This window comes from Puntigrus tetrazona, chromosome 1 (assembly GCF_018831695.1).
Source record: "Puntigrus tetrazona isolate hp1 chromosome 1, ASM1883169v1, whole genome shotgun sequence".
Taxonomy (NCBI): domain Eukaryota; kingdom Metazoa; phylum Chordata; class Actinopteri; order Cypriniformes; family Cyprinidae; genus Puntigrus; species Puntigrus tetrazona.
In genome coordinates, this window is record NC_056699.1 from 1,392,092 (window position 1) to 1,418,486 (window position 26,395).

The 26,395-nt window shown below is 39.5% G+C and overlaps 2 protein-coding genes and 1 long non-coding RNA gene across 3 annotated transcripts in view; 1 reads left to right on the top strand and 2 right to left on the bottom strand.

The window, feature by feature from the left end:
• LOC122350990 overlaps positions 1-10,524 on the top strand; it is a 44,782-nt gene extending 34,258 nt beyond the window's left edge. The window contains exon 3 of the long non-coding RNA XR_006251676.1: positions 7,473-10,524. This is a non-coding gene — a long non-coding RNA (uncharacterized LOC122350990). The remainder of the gene's footprint in view (positions 1-7,472) is intronic.
• Positions 838-10,733, bottom strand: atp1a1a.1 (ATPase Na+/K+ transporting subunit alpha 1a, tandem duplicate 1). Its single transcript, XM_043247451.1, has 22 exons — positions 10,531-10,733; positions 6,677-6,789; positions 6,512-6,571; positions 6,206-6,409; positions 6,005-6,118; positions 5,785-5,919; positions 5,573-5,690; positions 5,200-5,468; positions 4,808-5,116; positions 4,284-4,418; positions 4,006-4,204; positions 3,743-3,918; positions 3,517-3,653; positions 3,254-3,404; positions 2,874-3,042; positions 2,638-2,792; positions 2,421-2,544; positions 2,176-2,321; positions 1,957-2,087; positions 1,772-1,873; positions 1,508-1,599; positions 838-1,078 (listed from the first exon to the last, which is right to left on the bottom strand). Exons 2-22 carry the CDS (start codon positions 6,704-6,706, stop codon positions 1,050-1,052), a joined length of 2,985 nt encoding a protein of 994 aa, XP_043103386.1. The 5' UTR covers positions 6,707-6,789; positions 10,531-10,733; the 3' UTR covers positions 838-1,049.
• A 1,753-nt stretch (positions 10,734-12,486) lies between these two features.
• LOC122350642 (sodium/potassium-transporting ATPase subunit alpha-1) lies at positions 12,487-20,855 on the bottom strand. The gene is made up of 22 exons (XM_043247346.1): positions 20,714-20,855; positions 20,466-20,579; positions 20,293-20,352; positions 19,500-19,703; positions 19,279-19,392; positions 19,064-19,198; positions 17,189-17,306; positions 16,838-17,106; positions 16,450-16,758; positions 16,187-16,321; positions 15,915-16,107; positions 15,654-15,829; positions 15,231-15,367; positions 15,000-15,150; positions 14,738-14,906; positions 14,502-14,656; positions 14,028-14,151; positions 13,433-13,578; positions 13,206-13,336; positions 13,012-13,113; positions 12,827-12,918; positions 12,487-12,628 (listed from the first exon to the last, which is right to left on the bottom strand). Exons 1-22 carry the CDS (start codon positions 20,723-20,725, stop codon positions 12,600-12,602), a joined length of 3,075 nt encoding a protein of 1,024 aa, XP_043103281.1. The 5' UTR covers positions 20,726-20,855; the 3' UTR covers positions 12,487-12,599.
• Between the last annotated feature and the right edge of the window lie 5,540 nt (positions 20,856-26,395).

The window sequence follows — 26,395 nt, forward strand, 5'->3', positions numbered from 1 at the left end:
TTATGACATTTACAATGCATATTGTTTTTAATTGTAGTGCATTATTAGAGACACTTAGATGTCGCACCACATGCAAACACTGCTTCCACATAACGGCGATCTGACTTTTTGGTTTTAGTCGTTGCTATCAGCCATTAATAAAAAGCAAAAATACTGAATTGGTGGATCTCTAGAGACAAGACCCCTTTCACTCCCCTCCGTGATGATTCTGACTCATGATACTTTGAAACTGTGTTGGACGTGTTTTGTGCCAGATCTTACTCGTGTGGGTGGAGAGGAGTGGATCTGCGGTCTCCTCCAGGCATGAGACCTGGATTACACTTTCTAAACCCACTTAAAACACACCCACTCTCATTGAGAAGTTTATCGCACTGTAAAATGATGCATTTTTATATTTTATCAGTAGCTGAGGCTGTTGAAACGGACAGGAGGTTGGCAAGAATTTTTCATTCTCACCGTTTTTAACACTCGTGCACAGATTGACGCAGTTTCCCTTACAAAAAATATAAATATAATAATTTACCATGGTAACCACACCACATTTTTTCACCATACATGAGTTTTTACGGTTAATCTTATTATTGGTTATTCTGAAAATGTCTTGTTTTGCTTTAATTGACATTCCACACATTTTTAGCTTTTAAAGCAGTGACAATTATAGCAGCTATAAAGACTTTTTGGTGCATACTATGGTTGCCATGGTACATTTTTTAAAAGGTAAAGCACCAGACAAACAGGGGCATTCTGGGCATGCACTCAAGCTCCAAGCACTTTCCAAATTAAACAAACAAACAAACAAACTTATGAATAAATGAAAAGCAAGGAATGACACAAATGTGGGACCTGACTGCAAGTTTATTTTTATATTACACTTTTAAAAACATGTATAAAATTGGTCCGGCTTCAGAAACAAGGCACGCAATGTCTTGGTTCACGATCTCGGTGTTTGTATCAAGCATTCCCTATATAAAAACATCCAAATTACTGAGGTTAAAATTCCGAGCAGCGAGACAACCATGCAAATAAACTTGTGATGCAGACTGGATGCTTTAATAGTAGGTCTCCCTCTCCACCCAACCTATGACAAAAATATAAAATTCAAATTAGCTCAGCAAGAAGTTTGCATGCATTGTACATGATCTGTGTGCTCTGTTAATAATAAAAAGAAGCCATCAACTTAAAAGAAAAAAACTCCAGTGAAAAATAACAAGTGAGTGAGCCTTTTATCACGTTTTTCACTTAAAAGCAGTTCCCGAATGCATTTCAATGTGAAAAAAAAAAAAAAAAAATCTATCCAGATACACTTGAAAAATCTTAAAGTCACTAAATACTAACAAAATGTCTCATTCTAAATATGATTGACTATTATAGTCAATATTCAGATCTACATTTTTGTATAATGTCACCATGTCAAATCAGCTCACTAAGTTTGGAAGACAAAAGTAAAGTGAAAAAAAAAATTTATCTCTGCTGTTAAAAGGGATGGTGCAATTAAATATTCTCTTACCCCCTGGGCTGCGTCGAATGATAAGTTTTCGGATTTCATCATAAATAAAGATGAGGAGTGAGTAGGGGAAGGCGCAGAACCACCAGTTTGGTCTAGAAAAGAAATTGTACCAAAATTAATTACACCTGTTTTAGACAGATGATACACACACACACACACACACACACACTCATTAGCTATCAATATTACCAATAAACATTTCCCTAAAAATTCATTAAACAAATCACATTCAGATTGTTCTTAATATAAACAGTAAAGCCTTACTTTAGTGGGTACATTCTGAGGGCAACATCCATGCCTGGGCAGTAGGACAGGAAAGCTGCAAGAGCGGTTTCTTCAAACAGTCCAAAGATGAGAATCTTATTCCTGTAAAGAACAGCAAACATAAGACTTCATATCCCTATTTTGACCCTGTTTGGGTCTGGACGATTTATCGGCCATTTACTTACTTCATTCCTTGCTGGAAGACAGAGTTTCTTCTGGTCTTGCAGATGATCAAATCGGCCCATTGTACAATCACAATACTGGTGAAGAAGGCCGTGTGACATGTGAACTCCACAATCTTCCTTTGCTCGTATGTCTGAGATATTCAAGAGCACAACATCAGAAAAGAAACAAAATTACATGCCCACTGGATTCTAAAAACAGAAAAAAAAAAAAACACTCACCCATTGCTGGCCGTAACTGTCCTCCAGGTCATTGACGTGTTTATCATCCCATAACACTCGTATGCCCAGCAATGACGACGGCAGGAAGCCATTTTCAGCCAAGATGACAAAATATGTGAAGAACCCAGCCAGAGCTTGAATCATACCTGTGGAGAAAGAGAAAGCAAGGAGAATCAATCATCAGACTCGCAGTAGAGAAAACGGCCTGAAGATGATGCCAGTTTATGTGGTCAAGCGACTCTTACCTATTTGACCATAGGCTATGCTAATCAGCCTCTCGTTCACAAGTTTGTCCGTTTTGGGGTTTCTAGGTTGACGCTTCATGATGTCACTCTCAGCAGCTTCATAGGCCAATGAGATGGCAGGAACCTTAAAGACAAGACAATAATGTTTATTCATATAACATCATCCACCGAGGACAGGAAAAAAAATTAAAAATTATTGGTCAAGTGCATTGCTTACCATGTCAGTACCCAAGTCAATGCAAAGAATGGTGACTGTTCCCAAAGGAAGAGGGATGTTGGCAATGATGAAGAGGAGGAAGGGGGTAATCTCAGGGATGTTGCTGGTCAGTGTATAGGCAATTGACTTCTTCAAGTTGTCAAAGATCAGACGGCCTAAGTGGAAGAAATGTTTGAGGACAAAGTCTCAAAGTAACTTTCTGAATTTTTCAGTCAAGTACGTCCTCAAAACAATACCTTCTTCTACTCCAGTGACAATTGAGGCAAAGTTGTCGTCCAGAAGGATCATGTCAGCAGCCTGTTTAGATACGTCAGACCCAGCGATACCCATAGCCACACCGATATCAGCCTTCTTCAGAGCAGGAGAATCATTGACACCATCACCGGTTACGGCTACAATGGCACCCTGTGGACAAAGCACAAATTAATGTAACATTGTGTTATGACACGTCCAAGTTCTTGTCCTAAGCAGCGACGAATGCAACAAGCTGTTTCGCTAATCAACTGCTGTTATGTCACGCTGGGTAGCTTTTATATGTTGGACTAAACTTCTTACAGTGCACCAGTCAAGTAAAGTAGTCTTATCAAAATGACCTGAAATTGTAAAGATGACTAACCTGTCTTTGGCAGCCTTCAACGATAATCAGCTTCTGCTGAGGAGACGTTCTGGCAAACACAATTTCTGTGTGGTGTTTCAAGACATCATCTAATTGCTCTGGGGTCAGATCCTTCAGGTCACCACCATGGATCACGCAAGCCTTGGCATCCCTTTAAAAAAAAAAAAAAAAAAAAAAAAAAAAAGGCATTAAATTAATGTGAAAACTGAATGCATTAAAAGTTGAGCCAGAAACTTCCAAATTGAGGAGGACGAATCGGTTACCTTGGATTGACCTCATTAATAGGAATGTTCAAGCGGGCAGCAATGTCTTCAACAGTCTCGTTGCCCTCAGAGATGATACCCACTCCTTTGGCAATGGCCTTGGCTGTGATTGGATGATCACCAGTAACCATGATAACCTAAAAGATAGATTTTTATTTGCTATTAGGACACCTCTGGTTGTTTCTTCAAAATCTCAAGCAGATATTAAAGAACGACTATGACGTACCTTGATTCCAGCACTCCTACATTTGCCCACGGCATCTGGTACAGCAGCACGAGGAGGATCGATCATGGACATAAGGCCAATGAAGCATAAGTTCTCAGTGGGGAAGTTCACCTCATCTGTATCGAACTGGAAGTCCTCAGGAAACTGTTCATCAGGAAGGTTGAAGTGACAGAATCCTGGGAAAAAAAAAAAACATGTTGATGTTGGAAAGTGTATAATGGAAATGCATCATTTCAGAATTCACTTTAAAACCACAAATTTACCCAATACTCTTTCTCCAAGGCCCCCAAGTTCCAAGTAGGCATTCTGGAAGGCATCCTTCAACTCATCATCAAGCGGCTGCTCTTTTCCTTGGATCAAAATAGAGCTGCACCTGTCCAAGATCCTTTCAGGAGCGCCTTTCATTACTAGCAGGTGAGTGGATTCTGTTGTATTGCTGTTGGGGTTCTTATGGATGGAGAGCTAAAATGGTCCATGAACAGAACATGTTAGACATCTATAATCCATCCAAATAGTTGGCCAAAGTAGGAGATGGTTTTACCTGATACTTGTTGGTGGAGTTGAATGGAATCTCAGCAATCTTGTTGTATTTCTCTCTCATCTCTTTCACCGATCCACAGCAGAGCTCAATACACTTCAGCAGGGCAGATTCTGAGGCGTCACCAGCCACGTCTCTCTGTGAGGAAACAGGAAATCATGAAAACAAGGAATGGTCTGAAAAAATGAGGACCAACAAACATTGCTGCATTTTAAAACAGACTGTTTGGAAGGTAATTTGAGCTAACAGTCCAAGAAATTAGTCCCATTACAAAACAAGTCAGAGTGGGCAGCAATTGGAAGGTGTTTACAGGAAAACACTGTGTTCCAGTCAGAGGCTCAACTGAGTTTAAGGGGCTCAAAGATTCCCTGGAGGCAAAAAGCCGAACTAAGCACAAGCAGACAAACACTGCAAGCATGTAGTAAACAACCCTCAGATGGCATCAGCAACATGCAAAAACTACTTTGTCAGACTTTGCAAGAGCTGATAGAGCTTTTGACAAACTTTCACAACGTATCAATGCAGACCTTAAGAATTGGGATGCTTTCTTGATCAGCAAGGAAGACGGCACGGTTGCAGAGACCGGCGACACGTGCAAGGGCGGCCCAAGTAGCAGAGCTCCTGTCAAAAGAGGTTCCACTCTGGTTCTCTGTGGTGTCCGCTTCATGAATCTGGTTGTCAAACCACATGTGAGCGACAGTCATTCGGTTTTGGGTCAAAGTACCAGTCTTGTCAGAGCAGATGGTGGAGGTCGAGCCAAGAGTCTCCACGGCTTCCAGATTCTTCACCAGGCAGTTCTTCTTTGCCATACGTTTGGCAGTCAGAGTCAAACACACCTTGAAAATAAAATAATGAGGTTTCTCTCTTCTTTTTTTTTATATTAGTTATTCCAAATTTTTGCAATTATTTTGACACTTACTGTTACGGTAGCAAGGAGACCCTCTGGCACATTAGCAACAATAATACCAATAAGGAAGATGACAGCTTCCAACCAAGTGTAGCCAAGGATCAGGGAGAGGATAAAGAAGGAGACACCCAGGAAGACGGCTACACCAGTGATAATGTGGATAAAGTGCTCAATCTCAATAGAGATGGGGGTGCGACCAACTTCAAGACCAGAAGCAAGAGTGGCAATACGACCCATGACAGTGCGGTCACCAGTGTTGATGACGATACCCCTGGCAGTGCCTGTAAGCAAAATGAGTCAATAAAAAAAAAAAAAAAAAAAAAAAAAAAAAAAAAAAAAAAAGTCTACTTTTAACTGTATGAAGTTGTGACTTCTAGTTTCATACCTTCAACACAGTTGGTAGAGAAAAACGCAATGTTCCTGGTCTCCAGTGGGTTGTCATTAGAGAAGTCAGGAGTACGAGTCTGGGGCTCAGATTCTCCAGTGAGGGAGGAGTTGTCCACCTAGAAAAGAAAGGATAATTTGTAAATCCTTGTAGACTTGAAACATGCTATTGGAGAATATATTTCAACATGATTTATGGCAGTGGTATTTCACCTTGCATCCATGAGCAGAAATGATACGCAGATCAGCAGGAATTCTATCACCACCTTTGACTTCCACAAGATCTCCAACCACAACTTCTTCAGCATTGATATTATTCTTCTCACCATCACGGATAACCAAGGCTTGCTATGTGACAAAGTGGAAATTCTCTTAACAACACTGAGGAAGAGAGAAAAATCCAAATGTATGTGAAAAGCATTATCATCAGTACCTGAGGGACAAGGTTCTTGAAAGAGTCCATGATCTTGGAGCTCTTGGCCTCTTGATAGTACGAGAAACATCCAGTGATCATCACGACAGCAGAGAGTACGATACCCAGATACAACTGCACAGGACAATGAAAAAGAGGTTAGGAACACTGCTAAACCAATAACAAAGTGATCTTAAGAAACAAACAGGGTTTTCTCCTTACATTATCATTGCCAGGTTCCTCTTCAGAGGCCGCCAGAATGCCGTAGGCAAGAAAACAAAGGATGGCTCCAATCCACAGGAGAGTTGAGAATCCTCCAAAGAGCTGCTTGCAGAACTTGACCCATTCTGGGGTAGTTGGAGGTGGAGTCAAAGCATTGGGTCCATCACGCGCCAAGATCTCGTTAGCACGAGTGCCTGACAATCCCTGGAGAAAGTGATGGGTTAGATAATGAAGATCCAAACTGTGAGCTTTATGCAAATAGAATTCTGTGAACTGTCTAATTTCAAATTCAATACATAAACTTACCCTAGTTAAATCGGTGCTGTATTTCCTGGTGAGGTCATCCAGGGACAGTCTGTGATCATCCTACAATAGCACCAAAAAAAAAAACAACACAGCACATCTCATCAAAGATCACCACAATTAGTGTGCGATTTGTTTTCCCAATAGGTGTTTAAGAACTAAACTTACCAAGTCCACCTCTTTTTTGAGTTCATCCATATCCTTCTCTTTCTTGCCCTTGGGCTTTGGCCTCTTGCCCCCTGCTCTGAGGTGGCTGCCAGCTCATATTGTTCTCGTCCTTCCTGTGGTGGAGCAAACATTAACATCTCTTGTGCACGGTCAACAATAGCATTTATTTCTTAAAGGAAAGGAAAAGCACTTCCTACATTTATTGATGGGTGTAGGTTTTAAAAGACTTTTAAAAAGGGTTGTTACCAAAATTATGAGGGCAAAAGATGTGCACAAAAGTGTAAAATATTAGCAAGACGTAACCGAGTGCAGATCACACGATCCCAATGGATAACGTGTAATAATTAACATTTAACTTGAAAAGCAATTAACCAAGTAACCTCTACTACTATTAAGCAACAGTTCTTATCATTACAACTGAATTCTGTGAATACAATAAGTGACTCATTGCCTCACAAGCACGGGAGCTGATAAATGAATCACTTAAGTATAGAGCATTTGATTGCTAGTTTGCATTTAAAATCTGATCGTCCTTTAAGTCAGCGAAGCAAATAACAGGCTCTTTGTTTGAAAAATGATGTGTCAGTTTAGCAGATCTGCAATTATGTTTTTGTTCAACCTACTGAAAAGAACTATAGACCAACATACATGAGCATTAAAATTTTAAGAAGCCCATAGTTTCAGAAAATACATAACCGTTTGTGCGATGTGGTCGACAATCAATTAACCTTTAGATTATTTCAGATCATTTTACAAAAAGACATTCATCTCTGCATCAATTTTGTCTTTTCTGCAGGTCAAGCCATGTCCTGATATAAATCTACAAGCACGCCAGAGTGGTTGTTTTCTGCACCTGAAAGCAACGGATGATGAAAGTGGCCAGAAACAAAGAACTTGACACCTGTAGTGCCTGACTGAATATGACATCTTACTTCAGAGCTTTCATGTCTACGTATGCTGGCTTACTTAAACGCTTAGTCATCACATCTAATATGCCCTTTTCGCATAGTGCACATGTTTGTGGAAAATGTCACAAGGTTGAGCCAGAGGTTTAACGATAATTCAACCATGGCAGAACCTACTCGTAAATATTCATACTTGTGACAGAATATTCTGTCTGGATTTTATCAAATGAATAAAAACAATTCTCGTGTCTTTTTTTAAACCGTGAGCCAAAGTCAGTTCACTCACGCATATCGTTGCTCTTATTCTGGGACTTTGCCCCGTTGCCATTGGAAACAGAGCCACACCTCTAGCCCCGTGAATGGGTTAAGTCACGTGTCAGGACCAACTCTCTTTGTTTCAGAAGTGGTGAACGAACAGGGGAGAGTGAAAAGAAAACATGGTGCACAAACTCCTCCACGCCAGTCACAGGGCAACTGGTAAAGCTGCAGCTTCTCATAAACTGACATTTATTTATTTGCATTTAACCACTCACCTAGAGATATTCACATTTTCAAAATCCTCAAAGGTGTTCAATGCTGTCTGAGACTTTAGGACCCTATTGGATTTCTAAAAAGTGAAAAGCATTTTGGAAAGCTATTTATCTCTCACCCGGTAGTGGGAAAGCAACAATCGCCTGGGGTGAACGCATGTTACTATCTCATAGTTCACTGCACCAAAAAAGGTAAGGGGCCCTGAGACAGCCGTCGGGGTCGACGAGGAGGGGTGGTCAGTCTCTGTTAGATGAGATTGTCAATGACAAAAGGTTTCACTAACACATAGTGACTGATGAATGGAAAGAATGTTAAACCCTTCAGAGACGGAGTGACAGTCTTAGCCTATATACACCCTCGGGGGAGCGAGAACACAGCTGTGGTCAACACCTGATGCCGGTCCTAAAACATACAATACGCTAACATTTTTTGTATTAAATAATATTTTTCCCTTTAAAAACGATTTAATGTTTTTGCAAACATTACTCTAAATATTTCCAGATTTGCATTTCGTTTCCAAGTCAACGGTGGCTACAGTGCTGGGTAATAATACTATGGTAAACTATAGCTTTGCATATGAATATAATTACATGGCAGCACTACATATGCCCTGATGGTATCTCCAAAGTGGAAATGCAGTATTAAACAAGCACATATCTCGTTTAGATTCTTATTTCAGTACGTTGCAGAAAAATTCTATATCGCAAAATACATGAAATGCTGTTATTTCGTATCAGTCTCTTGCACACAACAGTAAGCCCATGTCTGCAGAGGCGAGACATCTGCCCCATTGCGGTGGGATTTGATGGGGCTGGGGGCGTAGCTCAATGCACCAAACCCAGATGAAACATGCGGATGGCTGTTTGCTCCCCATCACATGGAATACCCTGGGATTGAATGCATAATTTACATTTACACTGGTGCTCGGAGCCTCACGTTAGGGAGTGGTATTCGGCTCTTACGCAATGCAACTGCATGCTGGAATCGTATTAGAAGTTAATGAACCCTGCAGGAAGCAAATCATAAGATTATGACTGAACGTGAAGGAGAGACGCATCACGCCAAGCATACAGTCCGGGGACGTAATTTCATGACGATTAACGCATAATTCTGGACTGTGAGAAACAAAGACGCGTTTTCACAGCAGGTAGAGACCGTCTCCGCCAGTGCCCTCGTTTATCTCAAGTCGAGCCTTTATTCAACTCACTCGGTCTGCTCCACTTGAAGATAACGACGGCAAACAGACGCGACGATAACTCGTCCTGAAACCCGAGACAACTTTATCGCGTCAGACTACACCCTAAAATGAAGCATGGTTAACTTCGCGCAGTCAAAAACACAACACGAACCACGTTACGGCGTGAAAACGCCGCGTGCCAAAGCTTAAACTGTACGAAATCACATCCGATGGTCAACCACGGGTGTAGTTTGTTTAGAGGACCTAAACACAGACGCTTAATTAAAAAAAAAATCAGTTTTAAATGAAAGTTTAACGTCGTGCGCCTTAAAGTAAACAGTTCATTTTGATGAGAAGTTAATTTTAAACGGTTTGCATGAATAGTTACTTATGTTTTAACAGTTAAACGACACGGCTCGAGGTTTTAACACCAAGGAGTGAATGGATAAGGGATGATTTAATCAAAACTGCGTTAACAAATGTTTAGCTACTAAAAATAAAATGCGCGCCTCGTTCAGCGCTTAAAGGATATTTAGCTTTTACTGTAATGGATGCACGTCGAGATGGCCCGATCAGTTCATTTTGCACATCTGGGGGTTTTACAGCAAACGTTTGAAAGTAAGCGCGTCGTTCGTCCCGAGCTTTACGCGGTTAAATAGTGACACAATGTATCTCGAGGTTTCGTCACAAACACGTTGTCGCGCCAACTAGAAACGTTCTGTCGTAATAGTTAAAGAGCTTAAAGATTTTTCTAAGAGCTGCTAAACACCAGAGACACGCAGAGCCCTTCTCTTGTTACAAACGCGCTTACTTCAGTTTTACAGCGTAAAAGTCACGAGACCGAGCGCATTCGCTTCGACAAACAGGCCATGCAACATCGCGGCCATAGAGGAGGAAGTTGTCTGCTACATTCCTGAAATCTTTGTAGTGAACCAAGAACGTCTTAAAATGGACTTCGAGCCTCTTTTTAAAATCAACAGACTTAAAACCTGTTGCTCCATCCGAGAAGAAGCGCGTTACGCGGTTTAGATGAAGCCTTGCGCGCTTTTCATTCATTTAAGCGAACTAATTTGAATAGTAAAACTGCGGAAGTCTCACACTCCGGGAAGCCATTTGGAAACAACTATTCGCCAAACCATTATTTCCTCCAACTCTAAAACCACCTGTTTAAACACAGAAAACAGCACGGCACATTCCCAGACAGCGTTTAAGAATGAAGCGACAAACACGTTCACACTTACTCCTCGTCCCATTTTGCTTCTTTCGATAAAAAAAAACGACCACCTGGGTTTCCCAAAAAAAATCCAAGCTTTCTTTAAAAACAACAAATTAAAAGTCCCCGATCCCGTTTCCTCTTTTTTTGGTCTTTTTTTTCCCCTTGGTCACCGCCGGACGCGTCGTTCCAACCGGACACGCATCCAAGCCGCGTTACAGCGCGCACACTCAACGCTTATATATGTCGTGGGGTTTTTCACCGTGACGTCTGCCTGGATTGTCATGGTAACGCGGAGGAAAGGGGCGTGGTCTGCAGCGAAGACGAGAGCGGGGCTGGTGGTGGGGGGGGGGGGGGTTGTGACAGACTTTCACCTGAACTTTGATCGTGTTAAATAATGTATCGCTTTTCTCTATCAGCGCCGATGCTACTTGACGTTTGAGCTTATCTTTGTGAATTGCAGGTTAAGAAACTCTATAAAGTGAATCTTTATAACACTGATAGCACTACGAGTGTGTGCTCGCATGTCCTTGTGCTAGAATGTGGTTTCTAGCTGGTCATTAACTGACAGGACACCGTGTTCCGAAAAGCAGGCCAGCAGTAAACCATTTCAAATATGATTTTTTTTTTCCAGTGTCAAATGGTTTCATTAACAGCACAGTTACGAAATACTATGGTTGCCCAGAAATTGCTCAGAAATTATTAACGTGGTCATGTTTAGTTAAGGTGTTAATCAATCTAAAAATCACGACTTCGTGGTTATAGCCTTATAGCATACACACCTTCAGTATTAATTCATTCTAGCTTTGTTAGAATAATAGCCCGTGCTCACTGAAAATAATGCAAATGTTGCTTTTAGGATTATTTTATTTAACAAACCGTGAACACGAACTGTGCAGCTTATTTTTTAATATCACGGGATTCCCCATTATACCAGGATTTCTATCATTAGGATAATTTGAGCTCAATTAGACGGACCATTTTTTATCTCTATTCTATTGAGATCGTATTTCACGATCATTATTTTCTTCTTTTTATGTTTTTTTCCCCCCCAGATTATCCTCATTAGAAGGATTATGTTTTTGAAACGCATGCATTGTGTTGTTGATGATGGAAATTGACCAGTGCTTTTGAACCGGCGCCTGCTGGAGACTGCATCTTCAAAGTAGGAGAGCTAAAAATATCTTGAATTTTTATTTACAAGCTGTGGGCTCCAGCCTATAAATGTGTTGTCATGGAAACTATCATGTCACCCCCTAATTTTAGACAAGAAGAATGCCCTCTAGTGGTAGTTGTGAAATCTGATGAGTCTGGTCTTACGATGCCTATAAATATGTCTTTATCACGGCCAGGCTTTGCACATTTTTCTATTTTGAATAATTGTTGCTAAGTTTACTTCTATATTTTAGCGTGATATAGGCCTATGTACTCGAAGCCACTCCAACATTATTCAAAAAGCCCAGAGTTTGTTTATATTTTTAGTGAAAATGCTACTTCTGCTTAACGAATTAGAAACATTAGAAAGGATGCGACTCTCTGAACTACAAAAATCGTTTTTTATTCAAAACATCATTTCAATTGATATATTTACATTGAGAAAGGCTATTTAAAACGTGTTGGATGCCTTTCATATTGAGATAAACCAAAGGCAATGATCTCATTATCAAAAGCGCTATATATCATGGTGGAAGATCCAATCGTCTTCTATTGTTATTAAAATAATCTAATTACAGTCAGTTCTTTACATTTAATTATTAAATAAAGGAATTAAATCGATTGTCTTTGACCGTATGGCCTGTCTAACGTGATTTTTTTTATTTTATATCTTTGTGGGTAGCAATATTTGATTCATTCAGTTTCAATTAATCATGATATTTAATTAGATTATATAAATCTACGCTTCATGGGTGAATGCGGCTTGGTTCCCTCTTTTCGTTTGCCTTATTCAGATTGTCGGTGCGTAATGACGACCCAAACGAAAAAATCTTTCTAATTTGACAAATTTATTGACTGAAAATGACCAGATTCTGTATCATTTTAAAAAATATCAAAATGAATGTCTTCTCACGTATGTTTGCAACAGAAAGTCTTCGTGTTTCAGTAGTATGTTTCTTTTTCCACCCAGCCTGAAACAAAACGGCACTGATATTAGAGCAAGTTCATTCACTGCGAAAAAACAAAACACCGTCATGAAAGTTAACGCTATCGTAGACCCCCATTCAAAACCCAGCTTTCCTCTTGGGAAACAGATACTCTAGCTTTAAAAAGAAAACAAACATGGTTGCTAAAGACTGCCAACATCTGTTAGTTATATCTGTTATTACCTCCTGGGCTCCGCCTAAGGATGTATCTTCTAACTTCATCATAGACGAAGATGAGCAGCGAATATGGGAAGGCACAGAACCACCAACATGGTCTAAAACATAACATTAGTGTTCAAGGTCAGCCAGATTTTATGCGATGAAAGATTTCTGTTTCTCGGCGCAAGAGACAAGTTATGTCCACCTACTTGAGAGGATACATTCTCAAAGCTATGTCCATGCCTGGGCAGTAGGACAAGAAAGCCGCCAGAGCAGTTTCTTCAAACAGGCCAAAGATGAGGATTTTGTTTCTATAAAAGAAAAGCGACGACAATGCCTTTAAAAACGGCCCTGTTAAAACACATATAGCACAGTTTTACCGCCGGACACTTTGCTTACAAACCTCATTCCCTGCTGTATGATGGAATTCCTCCTGGTCTTGCAGATGATCAGATCTGCCCACTGCACAATCACAATACTGGCGAAGAAGGCTGTGTGGCATGTGAACTCCACAATTTTTCTGCGCTCATACGTCTGGAAGAATAAGCAGAAGAGCGACATTTACATGATCGATATCTCCCATTTATTGTATTCTAAACGTTTTTTGGTTTATACAGTTGTGACACCTACCCATTGTTGGCCATAGCTATCTTCCAAGTCATTGAGAAACTTATCGTCCCAGTTGACTCTAATTCCTAATAAATCGGAGGGCAGGAATCCGTTCTCGGCAAGAATTACAAAGTAGGTAAAGAACCCTGCAACTGCTTGCATCATGCCTGAAAATAAGTACGATGACATTAAAATTAAAGTTTAGAGGGCCTGTCACTTGGTTAAAATAATATCACTTACAGTTAAGTGTTTGGTACAGTGTTTATATTTTACATTTGAATTAATGGAGTTTAAAAACAGTAGGGGGCGCTGTTTTTAAGTTTATCTGTTTTTGCGAACTAAAGGCATGGCTGCAATAGCAATTATGAAGTTTCTTTGGTTATATTAATGCACTGGCCAAAGATATTCCTGGTCGGCATGCAAAGGATAGCTGTTAACCTAAGTATAGCTGTTAATTTAGCCTGCTGCTGCAGTATGTTAAACTTAATAATTAAATAAATGCTATGCTAAGAGTAAAATATTACAGCAGAGTAAGCCTACTCGTTCAAAAGCAAGTCAAAGAATGAACATAGCGCTAATAGTAAAGAATGTCTCTTTAGTATAACTGTGCTCTTACCAATTTGACCGTAGGCCATACTGATGAGCCTCTCGTTCACCAGTTTATCTGTTTTAGCATTTCTGGGTTGTCTCTTCATGATGTCACTTTCAGCACTTTCGTAGGCCAATGAGATAGCAGGAACCTGCGGAAACATTAAAGGGGTCATGCGATTTCAATGGCAATCACACCGCACTGGAAAACTGGCCAATCAGAGCACACCTCGCTGTTTTAAAACAACAAGCTTTGTATAAATCTACCCGTTTCAGGAAGGTGGGGCTTAGAGGAGAAAAAATATTGTACAGTATGTGGAAAACACATTGAATTACACCAAATACAAAGAATAATATTCTTTTTAGCATTATATGGCCAAACTTTGTGGTTGGGATGCTATTCACTGGCATGGCTAGATCATTACTTTAGTTTTCTAAGACATTAAAGATGGTGGAAACCATGATTTGATGAATCAGAAGGATACAATATCATGTCACCTACCATGTCAGTGCCCAGGTCAATACAGAGAATTGTGACTGTGCCCAAAGGTAGAGGAATATTAGCAATGATGAACAAGAGGAAAGGTGAGATCTCAGGGATGTTGCTGGTCAGTGTGTAGGCAATGGACTTCTTCAAGTTATCAAAGATCAGACGTCCTAAATTTGAAGATAGATATGAGAATTAGCTACCTTCATCATTCTACAGTCTGTTAAGTTTTTTTTAAGAAAATGTTTCACCTTCTTCTACTCCAGTGACAATTGAGGCAAAGTTGTCGTCCAGAAGGATCATGTCAGCAGCTTGTTTAGATACATCAGACCCAGCGATACCCATAGCCACACCAATATCAGCCTTCTTCAGAGCAGGAGAATCATTGACACCATCACCGGTTACGGCTACAATGGCACCCTGGTTAGAAAAATAAATTGCATTAAGATGGGTCTTTCTGGGTAAAAAATTATTGTATCAAATAGGATTGGACAAGCAACTCCCTGATAGTACCTGTCTCTGACAACCTTCCACAATGATTAGCTTTTGTTGTGGAGAAGTTCTGGCAAACACAATTTCTGTATGGTGTTTGAGGATATCATCCAACTCTTCTTCACTCATATTCTTTAGTTCTCCACCATGGACCACACAGGCCTTGGCATCCCTATAGATGCACTTCATTTTAGCAAATATCTAGAGCAAATTCAAAACTTGGTGAATAAATGTTTTGTTTGAGATGGATACCTTGGATTGACCTCTCCAACAGGAATGTTTAAACGAGCAGCAATGTCTTCCACAGTCTCATTGCCTTCAGAGATGATGCCAACACCCTTTGCAATAGCCTTAGCTGTAATTGGATGGTCTCCAGTAACCATGATAACCTGCAATTGAAGATTATGAATTATAATTTGATTAACTGATTGTATGAGCAGCAATTATGAACAAAATTGAATATGATGCAGCAAAGGTGCAACATATTCAAACAATGGATCTTGAACCAAGAACAAATTCTTGATTCAAGACCCATTACAAATAGTCTTAGCTGTAATTGGATGGTCACAAGTAACCTGTGATAGAAGACATAGATGCTTGATCATATGATTCATTTACTTCAGTTAAGGTATAATATAATCAAGCCATCAGTCTTGAATCAAGGTGAAACAACACCTTGATTCCTGCGCTCCTGCACTTGCCCACAGCGTCTGGTACAGCTGCACGAGGAGGATCTATCATGGACATGAGGCCAACAAAACACAGGTTCTCAGTAGGAAAGTTCACTTCATCTGTATCGAATGCAAAACCCTCAGGAAACTGGTCATCAGGGAGGCTAAAGTGGCAGAATCCTTTAAGATAGAAAACACAGTAATTAGTGTAAATAGTCGTTCTTTTAACTGAAAAACTCCATAAGATCACAGAAGGTTGCTTTACCCAGCACTCTTTCTCCAAGACCTCCAAGTTCTACGTAGGCATTTTGGAAAGCATCTTTCATTTCATCGTCCAAAGGCTGCTCTTTTCCTTGAATCAAAATAGTAGAGCATCGATCCAAGATTCTCTCTGGGGCTCCCTTCATCACCAGCAGGTGCTTAGACTCTGAGGAGTTTGGATTCTTGTGGATTGAGAGCTACACAAGGCATATTTGGGGCTGTTAGGAAGGCCTGTCAAATCTGTAAATCTTCCAAGAAATAATTTAACAAAATTACCTGATACTTGTTGGTGGAGTTGAAAGGAATTTCAGCAATCTTTGAGTACTTCTCTCTCATTTCAGTGACTGGACCACAGCATAGCTCAATACACTTCAAAAGGGCAGACTCTGAGGCATCGCCAGCTGTGTCTCGCTGCAAAAGATCAATTTCTTTTCTTTAGTGAATGTCATGATGGCCTTATAAATCACTGTAAAGTCTAAATCATCTATATATTTCCTTAAATATTTTAAAGTACTAAAGACTAAGAAGCTCAAGCACACCTTAAGGATTGGCACGTTACTTTGATCAGCAAGGAAGACGGCACGGTTGCACAAGCCAGCAACACGTGCAAGACCAGACCAGGTTGGAGAGCTCCTGTCAAAGGAGGTTCCACTCTGGTTCTCTGTGGTGTCTGCTTCATGAATCTGGTTGTCAAACCACATGTGAGCGACGGTCATTCGGTTCTGGGTCAAAGTTCCAGTCTTGTCAGAGCAGATGGTGGAGGTTGAACCAAGAGTCTCCACGGCTTCCAGATTCTTCACCAGGCAGTTTTTCTTCGCCATACGTTTGGCGGTCAGAGTTAGACACACCTTCATGAAGTTACAGGTTAAGTAATAATTCTTTGTGAAGTGTACTTTGGCTTTAGTAGTGTACTTAATTCTGACTTACAGTTACAGTGGCAAGAAGACCTTCAGGTACATTTGCAACAATGATACCAATCAGGAAGATAACAGCTTCCAACCACCCGTATCCAAGAATCAGGGAAAGAATGAAGAAGCTGACTCCCAGGAAGACAGCTACACCAGTGATGATGTGGATGAAGTGCTCAATCTCTTTAGCAATTGGTGTTTTTCCACCTTCCAGACTTGAGGCAAGAGTGGCAATACGACCCATGACAGTACGGTCACCAGTGTTAATGACAATCCCTCTGGCAGTACCTATTGAATATTGTAACTTTAATTATTGTAGCAAAATTCTGACTTTTTTAGGTAACAAACCTCAGCGGGTTTATCTCTTTACCTTCAACACAGTTAGTAGAGAAGAAGGCAATGTTTCTGGTTTCCAGGGGATTTTCATTGGAGAAGTCAGGAGTACGAGTCTGGGGCTCAGATTCACCAGTGAGTGAAGAGTTGTCCACCTGGAAAGGAAGAATACCATGAATATTCATAGTTATACAAAAGTGAAAACACTTCAGGAGTTTCAAAGTCATCATTGGATTGGTTGAATTCTAGAGGATTTTTCTTTAAAGGGGTCATATGATGTTGCTTAAAAGAACATTATTTAGTGTATTTTGTGTAATGCAATGTTTTTATGTGCTTTAACATTCAAAAAACACATTATGTTCCACTTTACATTGTTGTCTCTCCTCTGCTCCATATTCTGAAACAGGTTGATTTGCACAAAGCTCATCTTTCTAAAAAAGTGAGGTGTGTTCTGATAGGTCAGCTATCCAGTGCATTGTGATTGGCCGAATAAAGGAAGCCACTAATGGAAATGTTATGCCCCTTATCATAACATGTAAAAGTAAAAAGCACTACAAATGCGGCATTTGCTGCACCCAGTGGGGAAATAATTACTGATTATAATGACTTAGTACTGTCTTTTTATCCACTGCGTTGCATTGTAAACATAATGCCATGTCTGCATTTGTGATTGAAGAAATGACAAACAATAAGCATTACACTGTACTGCTCAAAACTAGAAGGTTCTTTTAATAAGAAAACTGAAAGGTTGTGAGTCAGAAGCATCAGACTGTCCTTGCAGTTATAATTTCTCCACGTTATATTCTCTGTGCACAGCCTGCATGGACCACTAGGAATCAGTCCTCCGTAAATGTACTGAACTCACTTTGAAATTTGGGTTGAACTATTTTGAAACAGTGTCTTAAGTACTCACAAAATACTCGTAAAATGTCTTCTTTTGGAAGCATAAACAAAGTTTCACTTTCACAATGAAACACAGACAGAATAATAGTTCTGCCTTCTTTCTTTGCGTAAACATTTGGGTGGTGTTATGAAAATAAACCCGCTCTGTGACAGAAAAATGGGAATGTGTTTAAACAAGCTGTTTTACGGGTGTGCAGACAAGTCATAACTTTTATAAAGAATATGTTTTTGGTTTGGAAACTTTAATCTTTGCATCTTTAGTGATCTATCTATGGACTAACAGCTTGTAACACTCCAAAGAGAAAGACAAATTTGAGATCGCATCATATGACCCCTTTAACATTTCGCCTTACACCAAAGATGCCTTACACCAAAGAGGAAAGGCATCATGTTTACAACTGTGACAACAAGAGTATATCGGGATCAACTATAAACGCTGAATTTTGTGAAGTATGTGAATTGTTTAAAGTCAGCGGCATAGAATCTTTAAAATATGCTTTTTATTGTGGTGGTCTGTTATTGTGGTGGCATTTCCACAAACCGTTAATTCAACCTTACGCTGAATGATACAAACTGTGATTTGTTGTTTGTCAGTCTAACGGCCTCATGAGCAGACATTGGCCAATGAAAGCTTCTGTGGATTCAGAACTTTAGCCATCAGTCTGAAGATCTGGCTACGTAAGACTAGGTGATGGTCTAACTCAGGGGTGTTAAATACCCTTCAATCCCAAATTTACGATAAACTCTGTAGGGCATTGGTCCTCAAGGAGCAGATTTAGGTAGCCCTGGTCCAAATAGTATACCAGCATAGGCAATTTTTAACCAACAAAACATTGCTTGACTTGTTGACCAAAGGAATTACACTACTTAAGAAGCCTGCTTGACCGGTACACCAGAATACCCACATCCTGTTCAGGTGACCAACATTCAAAATGCTACATAACTTTGCCAGTCTTTTCAGAAATGGGAGTATGCTACTCTTGCCATTGTTTTGCACTTCAGGTATCACCTTGCATCCATGCGCAGAGATGATGCGAAGATCAGCTGGGATTCTGTCTCCACCTTTGACCTCCACAAGGTCACCGGCGACTACCTCCTCTGCATTGATACTCTTTTTCTCTCCATCACGCACAACCAGGGCTTGCTACAAAACCAGAATGTATTAGAACAAAGTTTTTGTGTGAGAGATAGTGTTTTATCTGAAATATTTTTAAATTTTAGTACCTGAGGTACAAGGTTCTTAAAAGATTCCATGATTTTAGAGCTCTTGGCCTCTTGGTAGTATGAGAAGCATCCTGTTATTATGACAACAGCAGCAAGCACAATTCCCAGGTACAGCTGGAAAATCAAACAGGTTCACAGTGGGGCTGATTATGCTTGATTCACTATGTTTGTTGACATATTAACTATTTTGTAAATAAGTAAAGGTTTTTGCTCTGTCGTACATTGTCATTTGCAGGTTCGTCTTCGGAGGCAGCTTGGATTCCATATGCCAGGAAACAAAGGATTGCACCGATCCACAGCAGTGTTGAGAACCCACCGAAGAGCTGTTTGCAGAACTTGACCCATTCTGGAGTCGTAGGAGGTGGGGTCAGGGCATTGGGCCCATCACGGGCTAAGATCTCCTTTGCACGGGAAGAAGACAAGCCCTGCCAGCAATGATAAAAAATTAAGCCAGCAATTAGTTAAACATTGTTGCAGTTTGAGTACAGCTTGAAACAGGGGTTGTGGATGTCAGACCTCAAAAATATAAACAGAGACTTCAAGGAGATATTATGGAATAACGAAAAGGGGGCATGTTGTCCTTGAGGTGTTAGAGTTTTTTGAAGGTCAGGGTGTGGCAGAGGATTTGGTCTGTATGGGGTATGGGGTGGAGTTAATGACAATGACTCACTCACCTATGTCCGTGTTTGCTCCAGGAAAATTAGCAATAATTTGGTTTAAATAATATGCACATAGGTTTCGGGTGCATAACGTTTGTATATAAGTTGCGAGTGCTTGTATAATAACTTTTCTAGTACAACATATGTCTAGGTCGATTACATAATAATTACACCTTGAACATACCTCCTGATTAACCTCATCCACAGACACCATTTAGCATTTTATTAATTAAATGTGCTTTGATTTGAGAAGATATAGTAAGCTTAATAAAAGCTATATAAAAAGTCCATATAAAAACATGCATATGAATCATTTTAGATACATTAAGTTTCCCACATATGTCACAAAGCTCACCCTAGTTAGGTCGGTTCCATATTTGCGGTGAAGCTCGTCCAAAGTCAACTTATGGTCATCCTGCACAAACAAAAAGAGCCTTGAAATCTCAGTTCACCACAAAGCTCATTATTATTAAATGGATTTTAATGCAATGTGTATTTTCTAAACGTATTTATATATTAATTTCGCACCAGATCCACTTCTTTTTTGAGATCGTCCATGTCCTTCTGCTTTCTTTTCCCTTTTTTTGGTTTTTTGGCTCCATCTTCTGAAGTTGCAGCCAATTTGTACTTATCATTCCCCGTCTATCACAAATAACAATTCTTAGCATATGCAAAAACACATTACCTGATCAATAGACGAGAGACAGAAAAACAGCAACCAAATCAATGTGCAACGAAACTTGAAGTATAATGAAATATAGCCATGGTTCACTCACTCCAAGCCCCATTTTCCTGGTTTATTTCAATTCAAATTCTGAAACTTTTGGATCTTAGATGTCGTAGTTTTCCTGAAAGCCTCTCCGGAGACAAAAAGCTCCTGTGTGTCCAAGTCAGGTTCACGAGATTTATACCCTGCCAACTCACCTGCTTCAGGGAGGAGATTAGGGAGGAGTTTGGCTGCTGTCATGGAGCTTTAACATTTATTCAACCTTCATCCCAACAGGTAGGTCATGTCATTGACACCTAGTTGAGGAACTAGCATGCTCAATGTTTGAGAAGACCTGTGGTAGTTTGCACATAATTTACTTATTATTAAAAAACTCTTGCGCTTCAACATTACGTTTCTCTGCACTTATAAATCATTTATCTGCTTGACACCACCTGATTTTTATGACTTTGGCCACTTCTGCAAAGACAAGTGATGAATGATTGTGTAAATTGGTGTCTTTGGCATTCAACACCCAACAATAAATCTGATAAAATCATACTACGCCTGTGCACGGCCACAATCATATCTTAAGAATTCTAAATGCGAGTTTGGCATACGTTTAGTCCGTGTTTTGTAAACGTCTCGCTATCTTTTCTCTGTCAACAATGGATTAAGTTTAGTCCATATTTATGCTTTTTAACAGCATGCCACCACTTATACGTCTGTGAGCATGGATTACACATTTCCTTTTGAGTTTGCATCCATTTGTTTGGTAAATACTCCAGGAAAACCAGGATCAGCTGGTGCTTCGGCTCAGAGAGGCTTGTGAATGAGGATGACAGGAATGAACCGTGCGGAGATTCAAGGTGACATCAGGGTTGTGGGAATGTCAACAGTGACGATCAGCCTCTCTGAAGAAGAAATCGATGTTGCTAGGTTTTGTGGTTACATTTTAATATTTTTTCCTCATAAAGGCCTGCCATTTATTAACTTGGGATCATGAAAAGGCACTTTAAAGCAGCTCCCCGACCTATTTTAAAGAAGCAGTCCAGTCTCTGAAAGGAAACATTATATTCTAAAGTAGGCGGTCTGGGACTTAGCAAAGTGACCGCCCTTGTGTTACTCAGAATTCAGGTGGATAATACGGAATTTGTTACTTTGCAAGAAACAAATGCATTGGTCAAGTTTGGTCTTTTTAAATTGCAATGCCTGGATCGAATCACACGAAGCATTAGTTAATAATATACCCTCGAACAATGAAAACTATAATTTAGTAAACCGGTTCCAGTGCTTCATCCCATAATTGCTGTGTCTGATACAGGGTTTATTCTCGGGAAGAAAGGACGTTGTGTTGCAGAGAAAAGTGAAGGGGGAAGGGGCTCATAGTGTAGCCTATCTATACACGTGATTACAGCAGGGGCTCTATGGACGTGAGCAGAAATGGCAAGCAAGATCTTCAGCTCCCTTTAAGGAGGAGAATGCCAGCTTATGCATTTTTTTGTCAACAAATGCCTGAGCTTTACATAATATAATGTAAATATAACGTTAATAATGTTCTCAAAATAACACAAAAACTGTCCAAGCAACATTTTATTTCTGAAAACGTTTCTGTTCATCTAATGATCGTGAATGCTACAGATTGGAGGTTCTGAATGTGTATGAAAGAATAAGCGTTTAATTTTTCGTACAATAACGCTAAACAGCCGAACATTTCTGATTTTTTAATTAATGTTTAAAACAGTTGTGCTGCTTCATATATATATATATATATATATACATGGATGTCTTTATTGTAAATTTGTGTTCTTGGGAGTCGCTCATCACTGGGCTGTAAGGACTGTGGAGTGTCTCTAAGAGCTTCGCTGTCTCAGGCACGCAGCTGTGAGCACAGAGAGAAATGTCAGCCACAGACGCTGACAGAGAGAGAGAGAGAGAGAGAGAGGCAACAGATCAACAGAATAATAAACATGACAACTGTGAAAGAAGGCAGTGTCTCAGTCTCTCTGTGAAGAACACTGCAGAAAGCAGCAAGAATCTGATTTTAGAAGATAGCTGTCACTTCTAGTATGTCAGCACAATTCAGTGTCATTATAAATGTCTGTTTATTTTTAGGAACAGTTGGGTCGAAAAAGAAAATTCTTATCTACACCCTCATGCCATTCTAAACATATCTTATCACACAAAGTGAATAGAAACGTGGGCTATGAATGTATTATAACAGTAGTCCGTCTAACTTGTTTGCAGTATTCTTGGTCTCCTAAAGTTTGAAAAAATATATTTAACAAATTAATTTAATGATTTAAGTTATTGTTGGTGGTGGTATCACAACACAGAACACGAATTCTGGAAACTTTTTTTTTTTTCTGTTACATTTTATTCAAATCAAAATTAAAAGACCTGCTAATTGCATGAGCCATTATAATATAATTATATTTAAACAGAAATTTTAGCCTTTTAAATAAGCTCGTTCGGTGCCTGATACGGGTGTCAAAAAAGTTGGCACGGGGACAACAAAGGGTTTGAAAAGCCATACATTTAGAAAGGTTTCAGCTGGGAGAACATCTAGCAACTAATTAAGTCAATTGACATCAGGCCTATAACATAATTAGCTATAACAGAGAAGTCTTAGAGAGGCAGAGCCTCTCAGAAGTAAAGATGTGAAAGACTATGTAAAAATATAATAATTTAAAAATAGCATTAATTAGCATTCCTCAACATTAATTTACAAAGGCTTTGCAAATCTCGTCATCTACAGTGCATTAACATCATCAAAACATTTAGAGAAACTAGAAAAATCTCTGTGTGTAAGGCACAAGGCCGAAGACCTTCATCGGTATGATTTTGTCACTGACGTTACTAAATGGGCCCAGGAATACTTCCAGAAACCACTGGCGGTAAACACAATCCGCTGTGCCATCTGCAGATTCCAAATAAAGCTCTGTAATGTAAAAAGGACTTCTTTAGTCCTCCGGGCTAAAGAGGAAGGAGATCTTGTTTTCAGCATTCCCTTCAAAAGACATGCTTTGATGGTATAGGATGCATAAGCGCATACAGTATGGGCAGCTGGCATTTTTTGGAAGGCACTAAATGCTAAAAGGTATATAAAGGTTTTAGAGCAACATATGCTTCCCTCCGGATGACGTCTATTTTAGGCTTTGTGTAATTCAGCAGGACAGTGGAAAACCATATACAGCATGGCTTTGTAGTAGAAGAGTCTGGTGCTGAATTAGCCGGGACAAACCAAGCCAACTTCAAAGAACGAGCGGAGCCACACGTTAGCAGCATCGGACAAAAAAGATAAATTAGCTGTCTATATGAGCAGCTATCAGTAGTAAATCTGAAACAAGTGCATACAAAATAAATTAATTTTGAATGTCAGTTACTTTGATAGCTTTCCCACCTATAGAGAACATCTGGCACGTCATTAAATGAAAAATATGTCGAAGACGACGACAAACTCTTCAGCAGCTGGAGAGAATGGGACCAGATTCCAGCACCAAAACTCTAGAAACTCATAACTTGAGACGTCTTCAAACTGATTGGAAAAGAAGAAGAGATGCTACGCCATGATAAACGTGCCCCCTTCCCAACTATTTTCGAAACAAGTTAATTTTGTGAATAAAATTGTCAAATCTCTCCGCTTAAACATTTGCTGTTATGTTCTATTGAAATATTTGGTTTGTTTGGTTTTGTCCCAGCATTTCCGGAGTTTTTTCATGGTTACTATGGATGGCTGCCATCAACTGTTTGGTCAAATGATTCTTATAATTAAAATGTTCGGGTGAGCTTCAAAAATAAAAATCTGGCAAAGTGGTGGTAGTAGTAGTTGTTGTTGACTCACATTACCTAGCACTTGAGCTCAGAAATAACTAATATTATAAAACAGACAGATGTGTCTTTAAATAGTGATTATATAAGCAGTGTTCAGCAACCGTAAACAACTACGTGCTTTAATAAAACGCTCAGCCTCGTGTTGACTTGTTCGGGTCACGTGACGACACAGTTTTTGTGCAACGGGCGCGCCTCTCCTTTAAAAAGTCCATTTCTGAGGCACCTGCAATCCCACCCCTCCCCAGACCGTGAGTTTTTCCTCTGGGAATAGTCGGGTTACGAGGTCCAGGAGGCATCTCAGCACACGCTGTCCTCTCCGGAGACCGGGATCAGTCAGCCGAGCCGCTCTCTCGCTCACATAAGGGATATTATTGTGTGTGCGAGGCTCAGCATGTGAGAGACCATTGTTCCCAATCCAGAGCGACCGAGAAGAGAGGGAGAGGAGCTTTACCTAACAGAGTCACGGAGATCGGTGTCTCCAGGGTTCAGGTTACCAGACTCCACCCCGCCTCCGTCTGCCCATTTGTCCCTGAACAGAATTTTCCACTCCGTCTTTTCCTGGGAAGACACCTACATTCATCCGCTCCTCATCCTCTCATTATACGCTCGCCCATAGCTAAAATAGACGCTAATTGTGAGGGATTGTGTGCTGCACGTGTAAACAGAGAAGTGCAGTGAATAACTTCTCCTAAGAAAAGCCTCCAGAAGAGTCAAACAAAGCACATTGTTTCGTCTGCTTCACTTGTCAGTGTTGCGTCAGGCTAAATTACATCTGGCCTCTTGCAGCAAACAAACATCTTTTCAGTAATTGTACCTTTTAACCAAAACAATTAAAACGTCTTGTGACTGTATTTTGGCCCAAAAAAAGAGCTTAAATCCTTAACCAGCAATCACCCATGTAAACGTGCAAAACTTGGGGTCAGTGAGATTTATTTATTGATTTAAGGAAATCGATTATTTTAATTCATCAAGGCCACATTAATTTGATCAAAAGTGACAGTAAAGACTGTTTTTAACGTTATATAAGAATCAGAAATGTTTCTTGAGCAGCAAACCAGCGTATTAGAGTCACTGGCTGGAGCAATGATGCTGAAAATTCACAGAAATAAATAACACATTTTAACACATTCATATAGAATTTTTTTATCAAATAAATGCAGCCTGGTTGAGCAGGAGATCATTATTTGTTAAACGCAAAATATTAACTTTTATACAGTACTGTAAGAATGCTTTTTTCTCACAATTAAAATAGCAAAAAAAAGATTTCTTTTAATGCTGTAGATTATAAAAACTGTTGTTGTCCAGTTTTCTTGTGATTATACATTTATTAGAGGTTGCAATAAATCAACTAAAATATAATGCCGTTTGAAAGTTTATTTTTAATATTCTAGAAACATGTCCAGATTTCTTAGCATGAATAGAATGTTATTTAATGCTTTCAAAAAAATATATAGCTTTTTTCCTATACAGTTAAAAGAGTAGTTCAGACAAAATGAATAAAGTTTGTAACCAGACAGTAGGAAAAAACTATGGGAGTCATTGGTGATATAAACCCTTGTCTTTAAGAGAACAAAAAAAATCATGCAGGTTTGAAACTTCTTGAGGGTGAGAAAATCATGACAGAATTTTCCTTTAATATACATTTATTTATATTCACGTTATACAAACGTTAAAACATTCATCATTAACAAATAACATCATCAAAGGCATTGAGCTCAGTGTTATGGGAATATATATAAGATATTAAACATATATTATATTAATATTAACGTTATGAGAATGTTCCATTAACATTACTTTAAAAACGTTTTCTCTGACATTAAAATAACTTTTTATAAAGTTGTGAGAACATTCCCTGTTAGCTGAGAACATAAATCAATCAAAGTCATCAGCGTAAAGATAATATCTACAATAAACG